Source organism: Chinchilla lanigera, unplaced genomic scaffold (genome assembly GCF_000276665.1).
Source record: "Chinchilla lanigera isolate Chin_1 unplaced genomic scaffold, ChiLan1.0 scaffold00045, whole genome shotgun sequence".
In the NCBI taxonomy this organism is placed as follows: Eukaryota; Metazoa; Chordata; class Mammalia; order Rodentia; family Chinchillidae; genus Chinchilla; species Chinchilla lanigera.
Window position 1 is genome coordinate 18,748,078 of NW_004955446.1, and position 16,977 is coordinate 18,765,054.

Below are 16,977 nucleotides of genomic sequence, written 5' to 3' on the forward strand. Positions count from 1 at the left end.
ATGTTGCAATATATAAGCATTTTTCTCTGTCCTTCAAAATTCTCAAAACAAATGAAATTTTGTATTACAAAATTTCATATACTTACTGTCATGAAATACACTTAAGGCAGATGAGAGTGGTGAATGAATCAGACAGTCAGTTAATAATAATAGTAATATAATTCCAAAAAGTGGGAAACACTGACATGTAGTGTAGTTTTGACCTCTAAGCTCATAATGCCTACTAAATAAAAGCCTGAAAAAAATCTAAAATATAAACCTTACTTTTGGAAAAAAAAAAAACCTCTGGCTAGTAATCAAAAAATTAGTAACTGCCAGACATGGTGGTACATGCTTGTAATCCTAGCACTTGGGAGGCTGAGGCACAAGAATTGCCACCAAGTTCAAGGCCAGCCTGGGCTACATAGTGAGTTCAAGGACAGCCTGAACTACAAAGCAAGACCATGTCTCACAAAAAAAAAAAAATTAATAACTTTGTAACATTATATAAGTGGACATTAATTATTATTATCAGTTATTCTCCTGTCTGAAAGTACAAGTTTGCAAATTAATGCGGGAAGTCATTCTTTTGTACTGCAATTCTACTAGACATGAAAGATGAATTCAGCATCAGGCATGGTGGTGCACGCCTATAATCCTAAGACTCAGAAGGCTGAGGTAGGAGGATTGCTGTTGAGTTCAAGGCCAGCCTGGGCTACACAGTAGTTCAAGGCCAGGCTGAACTACCATTGTGAGACCTGTGAAGAGAAGAGAAGAGAAGAGAAGAGAAGAGAAGAGAAGAGAAGAGAAAGAAGAGAAGAGAAAGAAGAGAAAGAAAAGAAAAGAAGAAAAGTTGAACTCAAAGAAATAGGTAGAATCAGATAGAGAACTAATGTTGACTTTTCAAGAGACTGCAAAATCTCCTGGTTTGATCTCATGCGTGGAAGACCCTTGCATATCAGAGGAAAACACCTCCCTTCACATTCTCCCGATCATGGAAATTCAACAACGTTTCTTCTGAAATACTAACTGGGAGACAGAAAAACAAAAAGTACTGCTACTGTAATCCAGATTGCGCCTCAAAAGAGATCCAAACATATATGTTATAATTTATAACAAGCAATGAATATCTTCCTTCCTAATGAGATACATTCTAATTCCTGAACAGATCTTCCATTGCTTCCCAACTTGATCTCCCAAGAGTACCAGCTAGCCACCTCAAATTGCAGACTTACTTTTGAATAAACTGTGTCTTACTTTTGAATAATTTAAGAAAGCTAAGTTTCCAGTCTTAAATTAGCCTCTGCCATGTTCCTATCCAAAAGTGAGCCAGCAGTGTTCTTTCTGTCTTTCCTTAGCAGCACTACAGAAATAAAAGGGATTGGGCCAACCAAGAGCTGAAGAAGGTACCCAGAACTGTGAGTTCTGCAACATTTGTTTGGCACTGCTGTGCACAAAGCACTATGCCAAGCAGAAAAGATTCTAAACACAGCCTGAACATTAGCAGAAAGCGGGGCTGACGCTTCTTCACGGTAGCTCCAAAAGCAAGAGAGTTGGATAAGAAGCTTAAGAGCACTCTTTTCATGCAAAGGAACATAAAATGAGACCACAGTTCAGCCCTGTCCTCAAGTTGCCTTCATTAAGTACAACTGTCACCTCTATCCCCTCACCCAACTCAGGATGGCGCTAGGTATCAGGCAGCGTAACAATTCCCCAGCTACACAGATTCCACACGTAATCGGTACATACAAGGTCAGTGTCTTTTCAAACCCACTGACTGATATTTATTTGGGAAGAATGGAAACTTGGCCATTTGCCTGTGTCCGTCTTATCCATGCCACACCTTCAGCCCAGCCTTCCACGGATCCCAGACTGTGGCACTTCAACTTAGAGAACTTGTAACAGTTAACTTGATCTTTTTTTAATTCACACAAGGAAAACCAAAGAACAACTTCTGTTCTAAGATTTTCTTGAGATGTGAGCATAACATCAGGTGATACACACAAGGGCTGAGGACATAAAACAGTAAAGGTAAAATGCCAAGCACATTTTTTTCCCAAGGGACTTTTGTACTTTTTATATAATTTTTTCTACCTATTTTTTTAATGCCCATGCTTGTAACTTTCAGTCCTCCAGAGATACCAAAGAGTTTTGAAAAACCACATTTTCGTTTACCATATTATAATCTCCCCTCCTCCTCTGCTTTTTTGTTTTTCCGGTTTTCAAGAGAAGTAAGACACAGGTCCTTTTCAGCCAGCCTTCTGAGAACAAGCTCAAAAGCACAGATGAAGGACTGTGCACATTTAATGTGAAGATCACAGCTTCAGAAAACATGAAAGGCTCAATGCAACAAATTAACAAAAATTCTCTAGTTAGACTTGAAGGCTATCATACAATTTGAACTTTTACTAAAACACACTGAAAACTACACTATACATTACTTATCAAAATAAGATATTATAAAAGTCTGCATGGATATATAAGACGTCTTGAGTTCTATCACTTATTACTAGCTTTACACTCAATAAATCTGTATACTGTGTCCAAATTATCTCCGGATCTTTATTAAGAGTATAAGTGGACTGAAGCTAGCTTCCTGGTCGTATCTTCCACTCTGTGAGTAAATCTTTTAGCACCCTCTACTGGCCACTCTTCATGTCTCATCGACTCGTAAGAGAGCAGTTGCCTCTCAGAGTTCAAAAAGAGGCTACAGCACAGCTCTCGCCACCCCTTTTTCAAAGCCACCTGAATAAAAGCAGAAAAAGGAACCATCACCACAAAAGGAAAAGAAGAATCCTGAATGCTCTCCTTCCACTGCCTGCGTCTGACTTCTGTCCTGGCTGACAGATTTCACGGGCTCCATCTCGGGGCAGAGGCTCCTCACCTGCATTCACCTCTAGTGGCCAAACACAGGCCTCATCTGTAGATTCACGGATGCTTCCCTGAGTCCCATACACCTCCTGCCTGTCTGCTTCATGCAGCCACCTCTGTGCTGAGCCACCCAGAGGGACCCACTCAGCCGTCACCTGGATTAGCCAAGGACAGAAAGGAGAACTGGGGAGCACAGATTCCCAAAAAGCTCATAGATCGGAGGCCGGTCAATTCCTCGTCCTTGGGTTTATATTAGTCAGACTGTCCTGAGGGAGGACATCAGGAAAGAATCTTTCCTCTCCCATGGTCTCATGAAAAAGAAACTTCTAATTCTTCATTGTCCCTTACAGAAAGTGAGGCTTCCTTAGTAAGACCAAATGCAACCAAGTGTAAAACCTTCATCTCATTATTTCTTTCAGAAAGGAAAAGTCTACATGGTACTCATTATTCAATACCAGAGAGAAAGGAGAGGGTAAGAAATAATGAAATAAAAGACAGTGTCTTCACTCCAAAATCTTGCCAGATCAAGCTACCATTTACTGATCAATAAATGTTTAGTTTTTCATCATGCATTGAGTACAAAACATTCTTTAAAAGAAGAGACTGTAAAAGGACTAGGAAGTGATTCCTCCTATAAAGGAGCATATGATTTGTTTAGAAAGAACAAACATTCCAGAGGAAATAATTAGAAGAGAACCAACTGTCAGATCCTTTTGGAAAAATATACACTGAAAATTCCATACATGCATATACATAAACACATAATGCCCTGCTCGTATATGGAAAAATGATCATAAATATTACTAATGGTCATGGCCAGCGGAACGTCTGATGATCTGTACTTTATTTTTCTTCATATTTTTCAGTACTGTTTGAATTTCTATAATGAGAATGTATATCTTAACAGAAGAACAGAAAAAAGTTAATCAGTTTATCAAGGATTTAAACAGAAAAAACTGCTTACAAATGTAATGATGTACATAGAGAATCATCATGAACACAGTTTTGTAAAAAACACACCGGAAAGAAAATACAGAATCATGACTGCTATCTCTAGGAAGTGCACTGACTTGTACCATGCGTTTTCTCATTTTCTCACACTTTTTTAATAGAAAAATGGATCTTTAAAAAATTTCAATATGAAGCAATTTTTCACCCTTATTTACCCTCATTCCTTGTTAAAAGTGCTTTAAAGATATTGTCTTGTCAGGTGTGGTAGTGCATGCCTGTAATCCCAGCACTTGGGAGGCTGAGACAGGAAGATCACTATGAGTTCAATGTCAGAGTGGGTTACATAAGTGAGTTCAAGGCTCTATATAGCAAGACTCTGTCTCAAAAAAAAAAAAAAAAAAAGAAAGAAAAAAAATATATATAGTCTCAATAGCATACCTGGAATAAGTGCTGTGCTAATGAGGATGTCCACATCCTTGCATTGTTGAGCAAAGAGTTTCATTTCGGCTTCTATGAACTCCTTGGACATCTCTTTTGCATACCCTCCTTGTCCCTCACCAGATTCCTTCAAGTCCACCTCCAAAGGCTCAGCACCAAGAGACTTGAACTGCTCCAAAGCTGCGGCTCTAGGGTAATTAGTGAAAGGGAAACTAGTTATTTTGAACCCTTAATACACAAATCAAAATCTCCACTTACATATACATTTTCAAGAAAAGCAAACTGTACATAGTCATGAGTCATGTGTTTCTTTTGATGCCTCTGATTGAACCATTTCAATTTTTTTTTCCTTACAGGTAATACTTCTATGACAATATTTTTTCTAGAAAAAAAAAATAGAGAATTATACAAAAAGAATTTCACTACTGCCAAGCCCAGAAATCAATTTTGTTCTTTGTGGTTCCCACATATTGATAACGAAACGGTATCTGACATGCATTAAGACTTGATATTATTTGTATCACCCAACTTGAGGTTTACATTTGTAAATGTTCTGAGTGGGGTCTTTTCCCACAGAAGTGACTCTTACTTAAAAATATTTTATTAATAGTCTGGGGATGTAGCTTAGTGGTAAAGCACTTGCCTAGCATATATAAGGAGCTGGGTTCCACAAAAGAAAAAAAAGGAGGAAGGAGACAAGGAAAGAGAGAAAGACAAAAAGAAAGAAAGAAAATATTTTAATTATTTTTGCCTCTACCCCTTACTAAACTGTTGTTATGAAACGTAGCTATAAATTTAGCAAATGCTAAAATGTGAAAAGCCAATATAAGGAATGTAAAAAGAAATTCAGTTTAGAAATAAATAAATAAAAGCTACCCAAATACTGTATCCTGATTAGAAAACCAAAGCTAAGATTTCATCACTGTGGTGAAACTGAACAATATCCATTCCACAGCAATAAATCCCAGACCTCCCTAAAGACAACAATCACTCCAGGTACTTGCTGATATTCGAATTCCCAGCCCCCTTCCCAGTGCCACTGAATTATAATCTCCGACACACAGGCCAAAAGCAGAAGCTGTTTTTTTAGCAAGAGCAGCAGATCATGCTTGTCACCAGTGGAGGTGGGGAAACCATGGTCTAAGCTAAAAAATCCCTAATCACCATCGTATCCTGGTTCTCTCTCTCTCTGGCTTCAGCAAGGCCTCTGGTAGCCCTGACTGCCCCAGGTGGAATTAGCCTCAGGAGGAAGTCAAAGCTGAAGACAGCAATGAGATAACAGAAAAAACCTAGTCCCCTACCCACTAGTACACGCATACACACATACACACACACACACACACACACACACACACACACACACGCGCGCACAGCCCTATGCTCTGAGCCACATTCCTCCCACCTTTTTTTGGAAACAGAGTTGAGCTTGAACTTGCAGTCCTTCTGCCTCAGCTTCCCAGAGTGCTGAGATTTAGAACATTCTTCACTCTGAAAAGTTACATTCATTCTGACTTCGAATTTTTTTGAAATATTCAGTATTCAAGAGTGGTAACAGAGGGCTGTAGCTCAGTGTTAGAGCATGTGCTTGGCATGCAGGAGGTCCCAGATTCAATCCTCAGCACCAAAAAATTAGGATTAGCAGTAATATTATTCCTCTACCCTCACTGGTAACAAACAACTGTATGTTTGACCTCAGAAAAAGTACTAGATCACCTCTGAGAACAGCACTTAATAAAATCCAGAACCTAGTGTCTTCAGCAATGAAAAATTTTAATAAAGTATCTCTTCAGGACAATCTAAAAAAATGTTTATATATCTGCTTTAGAGAAACACAGAAAATAGTATTTTCACCTAGGAACTCTAAAGTTATCAATGCTATTCAACTTGCTTTAAATTTAAAGTAGGCATCTTTAAAAAAAAAAAAAATAAGGCAATAATAATATGTGTGCTGCTACACTTGGGTGAAAGGATTTGGAGACTGTGGCCCAGTCAACACTATCTGCTTCCACCCCTTCAGTGCAGGGCAGCGGGCTCACTAAGATGTCTCCTACGCCACTCTTTCTTCATACTCTAAACAGCTTTGTTCACACCCTGCGTGGTGCCTAGAAGCATTCTGAAGACTTAGTAAAGCAACGCGTCAGAAACTCAGCAAAGAGATATCTAGCACTAGTCTCCCTGAATGCCAGACCCATAGCCAATTCACACAAAGAAAGAACTATTAGTTTGTAATTCTTTCCTTATTTCTGCTGCATCAAGGCTAGGCCCACACATTTATTTTCACTACACAATACATTTGTCACTCTGAGTTAACCTTTTTTTTTGGACTGGAAATCGAACTCAGGACCTTGTGTTTGCCAGTGAGTTAACCTTAAAAAACTAGAAACATTACCAAATGAAGCGTTTACAGAGCATTTTCAGTGAGATATTACAATTTATGAATCCTAAGGAAAACGTATTAGGCCCCATTTGAAACAAAACACTTTCTGCTTAATGTCTGTTACAGCTTGGATCTGAAATGCCCCCAAAGGCTCATGGGTGGAAACTTGGTCCCCACCAAGGAGCAGTGCTCAGAGGTGGGGCTTCTGGAAGATGACTGGATCAGGCGGGCTCTAACTTCATCAGTGGATTCACTGTTGACGGATTCACACGCTAGTGGGAGGTGGTAGAAACCCAGGAAGTGGGGCCTAGCTGGAGGAAGTCGCTCCTTTAAGGTGCATCCTCGAAGACTAGACTATGTCTCTACTCCAAACCCTTTCATTCCTCTCTCTTTTTTGCCTTTCTCTGCCTCCTTCCTCACTGCCATTAGGTGAGCAGCTATGCTGCACAATGCCTTTTCACCAGGATGTTTCTGCCACCCCACAGGCCAAAGAACATCAATCAGCAGTAAAGCACGCACCTTGTATCAAATCCTCGAACAATCGCACCCATGGATTTTGCAGCACCTGCAGATGCAAGACCAGCAACACCACCACCAACTATTAAAACCTGAGAAAGAAGGGGAAAAAAAAATTGTTTTACTTAAAGTTCATTAGGAACTGATTATAAAAAGTCAACAGCAACTACCAGTACCTGGAACACAGTTAGGATTCAGTACACAGTGTTGCTGATGGTGGTGGTGGTGATCAGCTCTCCACACACAGACTGAGTGAACAGACTATTCTGTAGCTGAACCACCAGTTTGTAAAGATTTATCAAAGGAACAACTACTGGCAATGTCCAACAACCTTCAATAAAAATAGCCTGGCAGCATCTCAGTGTAAAACCTATTGTATACACACAATCAGTTACACAGGTTATAGATCAGTAGGTTCTTTCTCAGTACACAAAAGTTCACTCTACTGAAATTTCCAGATGGCATTCTAACTACCTCTCCTCTCTCAAATTGTAAGGATTTTTGCGTTCATAAAATACCAAAACACATTTCACAGATACCTGTAACTTCAGAAAAACATCTCTACCAATTTCTATTTGAGCTCAAATGACTCTGATCAGAACTGCGGGTGAATAACCATATAATCCTAAAACAGTCTGCATGAACTATCTACCTGAAATCTGAAGCAATGTATCTAATCTCCCCAAGTATAGAAGGATCAGAGCCAAGAGAACCAAAGAATTCCTCAAAAACAAAAATCTCCCCCACCTCCTCAGAAACAAGTGAGAACAATGATGTCTCCAGTCTGTGGGCCTTCCTGAAAAGAACAGTTCAGCTACACATCCCATACACAGTCAATTGAATATAACTCTGTTCCTATAGAAAAAAATGCCACCCACAGCAACAATGAAGCTTATAAACTCCAACCCACCAGCATGCCCACATAGCCTTCCTCCTTTCTAAGAAGTCTAGCTAGGCAAACTGCCCCATGGCTCCTAGGCAGTGGCTAAGAGATCATGTCACATGGTCATGATGATGATAGTTTTTCAGGGCAGAGGAAAAGTCTACAGGAAAGGGACAGAGACGGAGGGGTCAGAGGGAACAAGCAGCCTCTGGACTCCAAGATATCAATCCTGTTCTAAACAAAAGTTGCACTTCTACCTTAAAAAGAAATGAAGGAGAGAAATAAAATATGTTAAAAAATCACAAGCCTGGGCCATGTTATCCTGACTCAGAAAACAAGAATACATGATTACAGTTAATAGGGATAAGTTTCAACAGATCATTTGGATAGCAAGATACCCATAATTAATGACAATGTATTATACTCTTGAAAAGGGTAAAGAAAGAGGATACTAAGTGCTCCTGTACAAAAATGACAATGACATGAGGTAATGCATATGTTAATCAGCTGTATCCAACCACTCCATAACATATGTACATACTTCAAAAGACCATGCTGTACATAATAAAGTAACCCAGTATTATCTGTCAAGATAAAACTTTTTTAACTAACAAAAAGAAACAGCAAAGATATCAGAATTTAAAAGAATTATACACAGGTAAAGCAAAACAGATGCTACAATACAAATGTGCTCACTCCCTGCAGCATGGGGTGAAGAAAAAGACAAAAACTGAGTCAGGGAACTTGGGTTGAAATTCTCACACTGTAATTAGTTCTGAGTGACCTTGACCAAATCACCTGGCATCTGTAATACAGTACTGCAAACACCTTCCCAAAATGTTATACATTAAATGATGAAATCTAAGAAAAGCCCTTACTGCTCACTGGCACAAGGAAGACATATATTCAAGAAATCACAGGGGAAGAGAGAGGGCAAGAGAAAGGAGCTAGCTGTAGAAATTAGCTATTCTTAATGTAGTAGGTTCATATATCCCAATCCTCCTCTTAGCTTCCCCCTCAGGACAGGACACTAACTGTGCACAATTCTTTCTGCCAAAATGAAGAGGTCACCTTACATTCTCTTTGTACATTTCCCACTTCCGGGCAACCAACAAGTGCTGCTGGTTTTAAATCCTGAAGATTTCCTAGTCCTTACCCTGCTTGACATTTCTGTTGCCATATTCCCAGGTACAACTGATTCCTAACAGATCTTGCCAACTGTATGTTCTCTCCCTGAGCAGCCAGAAGATTTTTTTAAATCTTAAATAGGGCATTTCCCTCACCTGCAAGAGAATGTGAATTGAGTAACATGACCTATAAGAGAGGCCTCATATAATCCAGTCAGACCTTCTTCCCCACATCCTCTCAGATCATCCTGCACCTTGTTTACCACTCTCCGAGGTCATGGCGCTGTTTCCTTTCCTAGGACCACTCAAGTCTTTCTTATCTCAGGGCCTTTCTGTGTTGTTCCCTTTGCCTAGAACCCCAAATCTCTGCTTTCTTCTTATCCTTCAACTCTCAGCTCGAATATCAGAGGAGCCTTCCCCAGCCCCTAACTTAAGTAGTCGACATGTCCTCATTATTATCATAATATACAGCTCGTTTCTTTTGTATCTAAAATTATCCCACATATTCATCCGGTTTCTTATGTGTGTCCTCACTGTGACCCCCACTAGGATGTAAGTTTTGTGCTGCAGAGATGTTGTTTGTCTTGTTCAGGCCATATCCGCAGCTCCAAGAAAACTGTCTGGCATAGCCTGAGGCTTTAACTGAGTGATTTTAGTTCATTCTAGGCAAGTAAAAATCCTCTATGTTTAAAAGAAATGCAAATTTAAAAATCTATCTTGACAAGCCTAACTAGTGTCTCAATTCTTTAATTTCAGAAAGCTATGTCTAACATGGAACCAAAGTCTTTTACACTGCACCTAAAATTCTAGGTAGTCACTTTCTACCTGTTAAAGCTAAGTGGTTCTCCTGCCTATAAGCCTCATCTTTTCTTTCACTTTTTAACCCCTTGTATTTACATACTTCCTCTCAACTTTCATTTCTAGCAATGAAACTTCAACTCGTACATTCCTAGAAAGAGTCTATTGAAAACTTGGTAGTGGATTTGTGCATTAAAGTATCCAGCTAGATTAAGCTCTGGCCACCTTGAATGCCAGGGGTTTTCTTAGGATCCAAGAAAAGAAGGTGAAAAGTAATCGTTGCATATATCACGTCTGTGTGTTTGTACAAACTTCCTTGCTAAAGTATTCGGGCTGCCACTTGCTTTTTTTTTTCACCTCGTCATTTTTTCGAAGTAATATGTAACTAGCTTTCTCAAAGCTGCTTAATTCAGTGGTTTTTTTATTTCTTGTATCTTGTTTTCTTTTTCATTTTTAAATGTATTTATTTTTGTTAGCATATGTCTGCAGTACATAACGATCACATTGATCATGGCGGGATTTGTACATGCACATAACACACCTTAATGCCTTTATTTAGTCCCCTTCTCATTCCCTTTCTCCAACGTTTCTTCTTCTCTCCATTTACAAAAGCTCTATTTCCATCTTTTTTCCTTCAATTCTTTTTTTTAAATCCCTCTTCCCTTCCTTCCCTCATCCCTCCCCCACCTCTTGTTCCCTTTCCCATTTGAAAAAATTCTTCCTACTTCTTAATATCTATCCTTCATTTTGCTCTTTATTTATACTCTGGGTTTCTCACACAAGAGAAACAGTGCAATATTTACACTTGCATGTCTAATTTATTTCACTTAAGATTATGGTCTCATTTACATGAGAATTCTGGGTTTATTTAAGGAAGTACTTAAGACTGAGCAGGAAGCACAACATAACCTAAACCCTGCTGGCAACACTGACCATCCTGTCCATGGGTGAGGGTATAGTTCAGTGGTAAAGAGTGTGCTCAGAATGTGCAAGTACCAAGGACCCAGGTTCAATCCTTTGCACCCAAAAAAAGAAAATCAGGACTAAAGTCCCGCCCCGCCTAACCAGCCTCAGAGTTTATATTGTCATTTAGCGTACTTAGCATTGAAAGATCACAGCAAAATCTGCCTCTCATCATTAACTGCTCCTCTTTGCTCTCAATCTGTATTCAAGAAACAGCACCTTTCCCCTCTGCCACGTACACTGATTACCTATCTCTGGTTTTCTGTCCTCTTGACCCAAAAATTGACAGTGAGGAAATCAAAGAAGTCTTTTCTATGACTCCAAATATTGCAATAATTGGGAAACAATCTTGAATCTTTTTTAAAATTTGTAATAAACGTACCATACAGACCAAGTTATCCAAAATCCCTTTAAGAATCCAACTTTCAGTAACAGTGAAGATCAGAATGTCCAGAAAAATCAAAGATCACTTTTTTCAAGCAATCTTAAATGATCAGTTTTGAGGTTCCTTCATAAACTTTGTACATGTCACAAAAGTCATCAATGTGAAGTTAATGCAAAAAAGTAAGTTATTATTTTAAGATAATACATATTTTTATTTTTAATTAATTCATATTATGAAGAAACATTAAAAGTTGTACCTACCTTAGCAGGAGGAACTTTTCCAGCAGCTGTAATCTGACCAGTAAAAAACCGTCCAAAATGATTCGCTGCTAGGACAACGGCCTTATAACTTAAAAAATAAATAGATAATTGTATAAAACAAAAGCTCGTAAGTCTCTACATTATCTTAAGTTAGCAATTAAGCTTTGTCCAAGAATAACAGCTAACATGTATACAGTATTTACCATGTAAACAACAATTCTAAGTGTTGTGTATATACTGAGTTCTTTAACCTTCACAGCAAGCCGATGGATAGGTAAAAGTATGACTCTTATGTCACAGGTTTGGAAACTGACTCAAGAGTGATGAAGAGACTGGCCCGAGGCCATTCAGCTAGTTAACGGAAAACCGCAAGTCTACCCCAAGCAGGCTGTCCATGGAGACAAACTTCATCCATGATGAAGGCTGTCCATGGAGACAAACTTCACCCAACCTCTTCATAACAAATATTGCAGAAGATGAGTAGAGATTTTTAAAATAATAATAAGAAAGAAAGAAAATAAGACAAGAAAATACTAACAAATACTTTTGGAAGCTGATGGATGTTTTAAACTTTAAACTTTCCCTTTAAACTTTTTCTTTTACTTCACTATGTTGTCCAAACTTTCTTTGATGACTATGTAATAGGAAAAACTTGTAAATAAAAAAGAATTAACTAGTGAAACTCTGTATTATCTCTAATGTTTTATCTAATAATTATTTTCTTATTCTTTTTAATGGCTTGAGCAATCTTCCATTCTTACATCTGGCAATCTGAGCAATGTAGTTGAGGATAGCGATATGTAATGTAACAACCACTGTTAATTTGTATTATTTTGTCTTGAAACCTGTATCACTTTAAATGTTCTTGCTTTGATTTGTTTATGTTTGTGATACTGGTATGCTGCTACTGTTCTATTTTTTGTTTGTTTGTTTCTCATTTACCACTCCCTTTAAAATAAAAATTAAAATAAATAAAAATAAGAAATAAAAAAATTTTAAAAAGAATTAGATTAGCTATATGCTTGTACATAAGAAGATTCCAACCTCAAAGATCAAAAAAACACTACACTTGATCTTTGATGGCTGAAAGCACAGATTTTGAGACAAATGGACTCTAGTTCACATCCTGGCCCTACAAATAATTGTTTTTATGACCCTGTGCAAATTTCTTTAATTTCTAGTGTGTTCACCTATAAAGTGGGACAAGATGAGCATCTATCTCCAAGAATTATTGTGAGGACCAAACAACACAAGACAGGTGAAGCACTTAGCATTATACTTATCACACAGTAAATGCCCAATAAAATTAAGTATTTTTGCTAAAACTAGCTATGCAATAAAAACTAATAGTGTACTGCATATTTTTCTTGATATGATAATTTTTATATACTACACCGATCTCATTTTTGTATCATTTTACACTTAAAGGGTAATTTTGTACATTGTCTCTTGGTGATACACACTCAGTATTATAACCCAACTATTCAATGTTGCGTCCTACCTGTTAACTGGCAAAAGAACCTCCCCTCGATCATTTTCTTATATAATAAGGTTTGATGTAAAAACGTATGCACAAAACATGTAAGTGATTACTATTACTTTAGGTTAATCACAGTAAAGCAGCAAAATAATGTTTTAGAGGTTATTCTGTTAATCTTACTCTTGAATTCAAGTGGTAGAATTTTTCAAAGTGCAAATATAACAAACATTCAAAGGTGAGAAATTTATTTTGAAATTAGCACTTTCTAAAATTCAGTTACTATTCTGGGAAAAAAATTACAAAAATGAGACTGTTTGTGCAGGAAGTATATAAGAAAACATCCATACTGGAAAAAGTGATAAACCTGGCCTTCCTCCTCCACTCACCCCCAGCAAGCTCACAATGAACTGTAATGGGCTGGAAGCTGCACATCTTCACGCAAACATGGCTGTATGTATGCGTTAGATAATTTATCACACGCTGTAAGAGTAGATATACTAGAAGATCCACTTAACAACTCAGAACATACAACACCAACTCTCGAAACTGTGTCCCCTAGATCCTCAAAAGCTTAAACTTCAGACAAACCTGGGGCCATACGGGGTGGGAGAGGAGCAGGCATGTTTCTGGATGCTCTTGCACTCAACGTTTACTGGAGTAGGACTGGTTTATTGTATTTGGTTTTTTTGGTTTTTGTTTGTTTTTCAGGCAAAAGATTCTATTATTTTCACTCAAAAGATTCAATGGTAAAACCATTGATCCAGAACAACTGGTTGTTTGGCTGGCTGCCTGGTTGGTTGGTTGTTTGGAAGGTTTCTGAGACAGGTTCCCCCTATATCCCACACTGATCTTGAACTCCTGGGCTCAAATGACTCTCCTGCCTCAGCCGCCCAAGTAGCTGGGACTACAAGTATGTACCTTGCTGAGCTACTGATTGCAATGTTATTTGACATATGTGCATTTCACAGCACCCTTGAAATTTTACATTTTACATTTCTTATTTAACATTAAAAGCCCTACACTGCACAATACAACTCTTCTACAAACTAAAATATGGCAAGAATTTCTTTTGTCCCTTGGCACATTATTTATACAGGAAACAAGATCATCCAACACACCACTTGCTACATTACATGTAGAACAACAAAAGTATTTTTAACTTGTCATTTTGGTTTACTGCATCTCATTTTTATCAAGAGAGAAGAGCTGAAACACAAAGTAGAATCTGTAGCATATTTGATGTGCTACGCCTAAAATAAAACCTAAGAAAATTGTTCAGTTCCTGCGTCAGTATGGGAGAGGCTTTATTCATATCAGTCTATTTTTTTTCCAAGCACTGTTTTTTTGTTAATATTTTCTTTTTTTAAAAGAGAATTTTAAAAAAACAGTAAAAAGGATACAGAATTTCAAAACAAGATGATAGGAAATTAACAACGGTTGTTATATTGCATATTGTTATCTTCAACGTAGTGGCTCAGATTACCAGATACAAGTATGCAAAGTTGATCAAATGTAAGCACTAACTGCTCCTTTCAATAAATAGAAATTAGTAGTACAATTATCTTAGCTATCTTGTGTGTGTGTATATAAATATATTTTCCCTCTCCCTTCTTTTCTCCTTTCCCTTATCCGCTGTTCTGTCCTTTTGAGCAGTTTCTTTCCCTTTCACAGTATCTATTGTATATTTTGGATTTTATTTACTCTCTCAGTTTCTTCTACGAGGGAGACAATATGATGTTTACACATATGAGTGTCATTTATTTCGCTTATGAGTATGGTTTTTAGTTGCATCTATTTACCTATAAAAGCTTCGAGTTTATCTTTCTTTATAGCTGAGTAATACTCCATTGTATAAAATATCACATCCTTTTTATCCATTCCTTGGTTGATGGGCATTTGAGTTGTTTCCAAGATTTAGCTATTACAAATTGCACTGCTATAAACATGGGTGCACAGATATCGCTGTGATATGATGTTTTCAATTCTTCTGGGAATAGCTGGTTCAAATGAGACAGTATTTTCTTTATTGGTACCTCAATCACGTGAGCAAATTTTCAACTAATAATAGTTTTCATGCTTAAAATCTAATCAATGTCTTAGAAGAGTTAATTTCATAAGCATTACCAGGTTTTCAGGTTATTCCTACCCTCTCAGACAAAGTCAGCAACACTGACTTATTATTCACTTATTTCTATCTCTTACCCATGTCGGGCATGATTACTCAATTACAGCCAGTCCTCTGAAAAGAATGGAGCTTAGAATCCTCCATATAGCATTCCAGGCAATAAGCAGGAAATGGAATAGAGCTGGCAGGCAAATGAAGCCTGTTATCATTGCAGCCTTAGAGGTAAGAAGACATAGACCACAGTTAACACTATGGGTTTTGACACCAGATGAACTCCATTCAGTGTATACATTTCCCCTTCTAGTTAAAAATTTCATGAATTCACCTAAGAAAAACTTAAGATGGTAAGTCTGCTAATATGTATATACAGGTTGGGCATCCCTAACCCAAAAGTTCTAAAGCTGAAATGTTCTAAAATTTAAAAATTTTAGAGCACTGACATGAAGTAACAAATAGAAACTTCCACACTTGATCTCATGTGATGGGCTGCCACAAAGATATAGATGTGCAACATGGTTTATTCAACATCCCCAAAGCATAACGGGTATGGTGGCACATACCTGTAAGTCCAGGTACTCAAGATCTTAGACTCAAGGCCAGCCTGGACAACTTAGTGAGACCTTGTCTTAAAATAAAATTTAAAAAGAGCTGGGAATGTAGCTCAGTGGTAGGAATGTATATCTAGTATGTACAAGGTCCTGGGCTCACCCCAGTACCAAAAAAAAAAAAAAAAAAACTCCAGAGCCTTCAGCTGTAAGCACAAACTGTTTCACATACAAAAATATTAAAATATTATATAAAATTATCTTAACACTATGTGTATAAGGTGTGTATGAAATAGAAATGAACTTCATGTTTAAACTTGAGTCCCTAAACTCAAAATATCTCATATGCATATCCAAATATTCTAAAATCTGAAAAAAAATCTGAGACACCAGTGGTCCCAAACTTCTCAGATAAGAGACCTTCAACCTGTCTTTTATTTACCTATAAGAACTGCCAATATTCAACCATTTTTTTTTTCTGGTATCAGGAATCGAACTCACGACCTCACACTTGCCAGGCAGGCACTGTGCTACTGAGCTAAATCCCCAGCCCCCTATTCAACCATTTTTGACCTATTAAAAACAGCAAATTCAACCTTGTTTATACATATAGACACAGAAATGAAAATACAGATTATTGCTCATCCAAATAATCTGACAGTTATTTCCTTTGGTAGATGGGAAATACTACCTCTCCTCTAAAATGAAGATTAAAAAGGAGTATAAAATAGAATTAATTTATCTGACTACTGTGAAACAATGAGTCATACAAATAACTTGAATGCACTTTGCTCAAAAGGCTGCAGTCTCCAACAATTCTAACAAGGTAATAATTGAAATAGAGAAGATCTATACAGTGTGGATGTTCACATACCACTATTATGTTTCTGTTCAACTCAAATGAAAAAGAATCAACTTACCCAGCGATGTTGGCCATGGAGCTCAGCGCGTCATATCCCTGAGCAATGGTAACTCTTGGAACCTGGTCCATTGCCAGAACTGTAGTTTTCCTTTTGGAAAGTTTATTTAGCAAGTCTGGATTTTGAGCTGGGTAAATAAAACTTATCAATGTTCCTGATGTCTTTAAAAGGTCAGCTTCATGAACACCTGATGTTGGGTTAACCATGGGTGCTCGCACCTGAAAAGAAAGTCAAATCACAAATGAAAATATGAACACCAGGCTAGGATGTGGGTAGTGGTATATAGCACATGCCTAGCATATGCAGGGCCATAAGCTCAATTCTCAGCACTATTTTTTAGAAGTATATAGTTTTATATA

The 16,977-nt window shown here is 37.6% G+C and overlaps 1 protein-coding gene across 2 annotated transcripts in view; it reads right to left on the reverse strand.

The window, feature by feature from the left end:
* Positions 1 to 16,977, reverse strand: part of Nnt (nicotinamide nucleotide transhydrogenase) — a 92,514-nt gene that overhangs the window by 62,567 nt on the left and 12,970 nt on the right. For both annotated transcript variants that reach the window (XM_005392733.2, XM_005392734.2), the window contains exons 4-7: positions 16,619 to 16,836; positions 11,549 to 11,636; positions 7,136 to 7,224; positions 4,240 to 4,427 (exon numbers count right to left, since the gene is read on the reverse strand). In XM_005392733.2, coding sequence (XP_005392790.1) covers positions 4,240 to 4,427; positions 7,136 to 7,224; positions 11,549 to 11,636; positions 16,619 to 16,836 — 583 coding nt within the window. The remainder of the gene's footprint in view (positions 1 to 4,239; positions 4,428 to 7,135; positions 7,225 to 11,548; positions 11,637 to 16,618; positions 16,837 to 16,977) is intronic.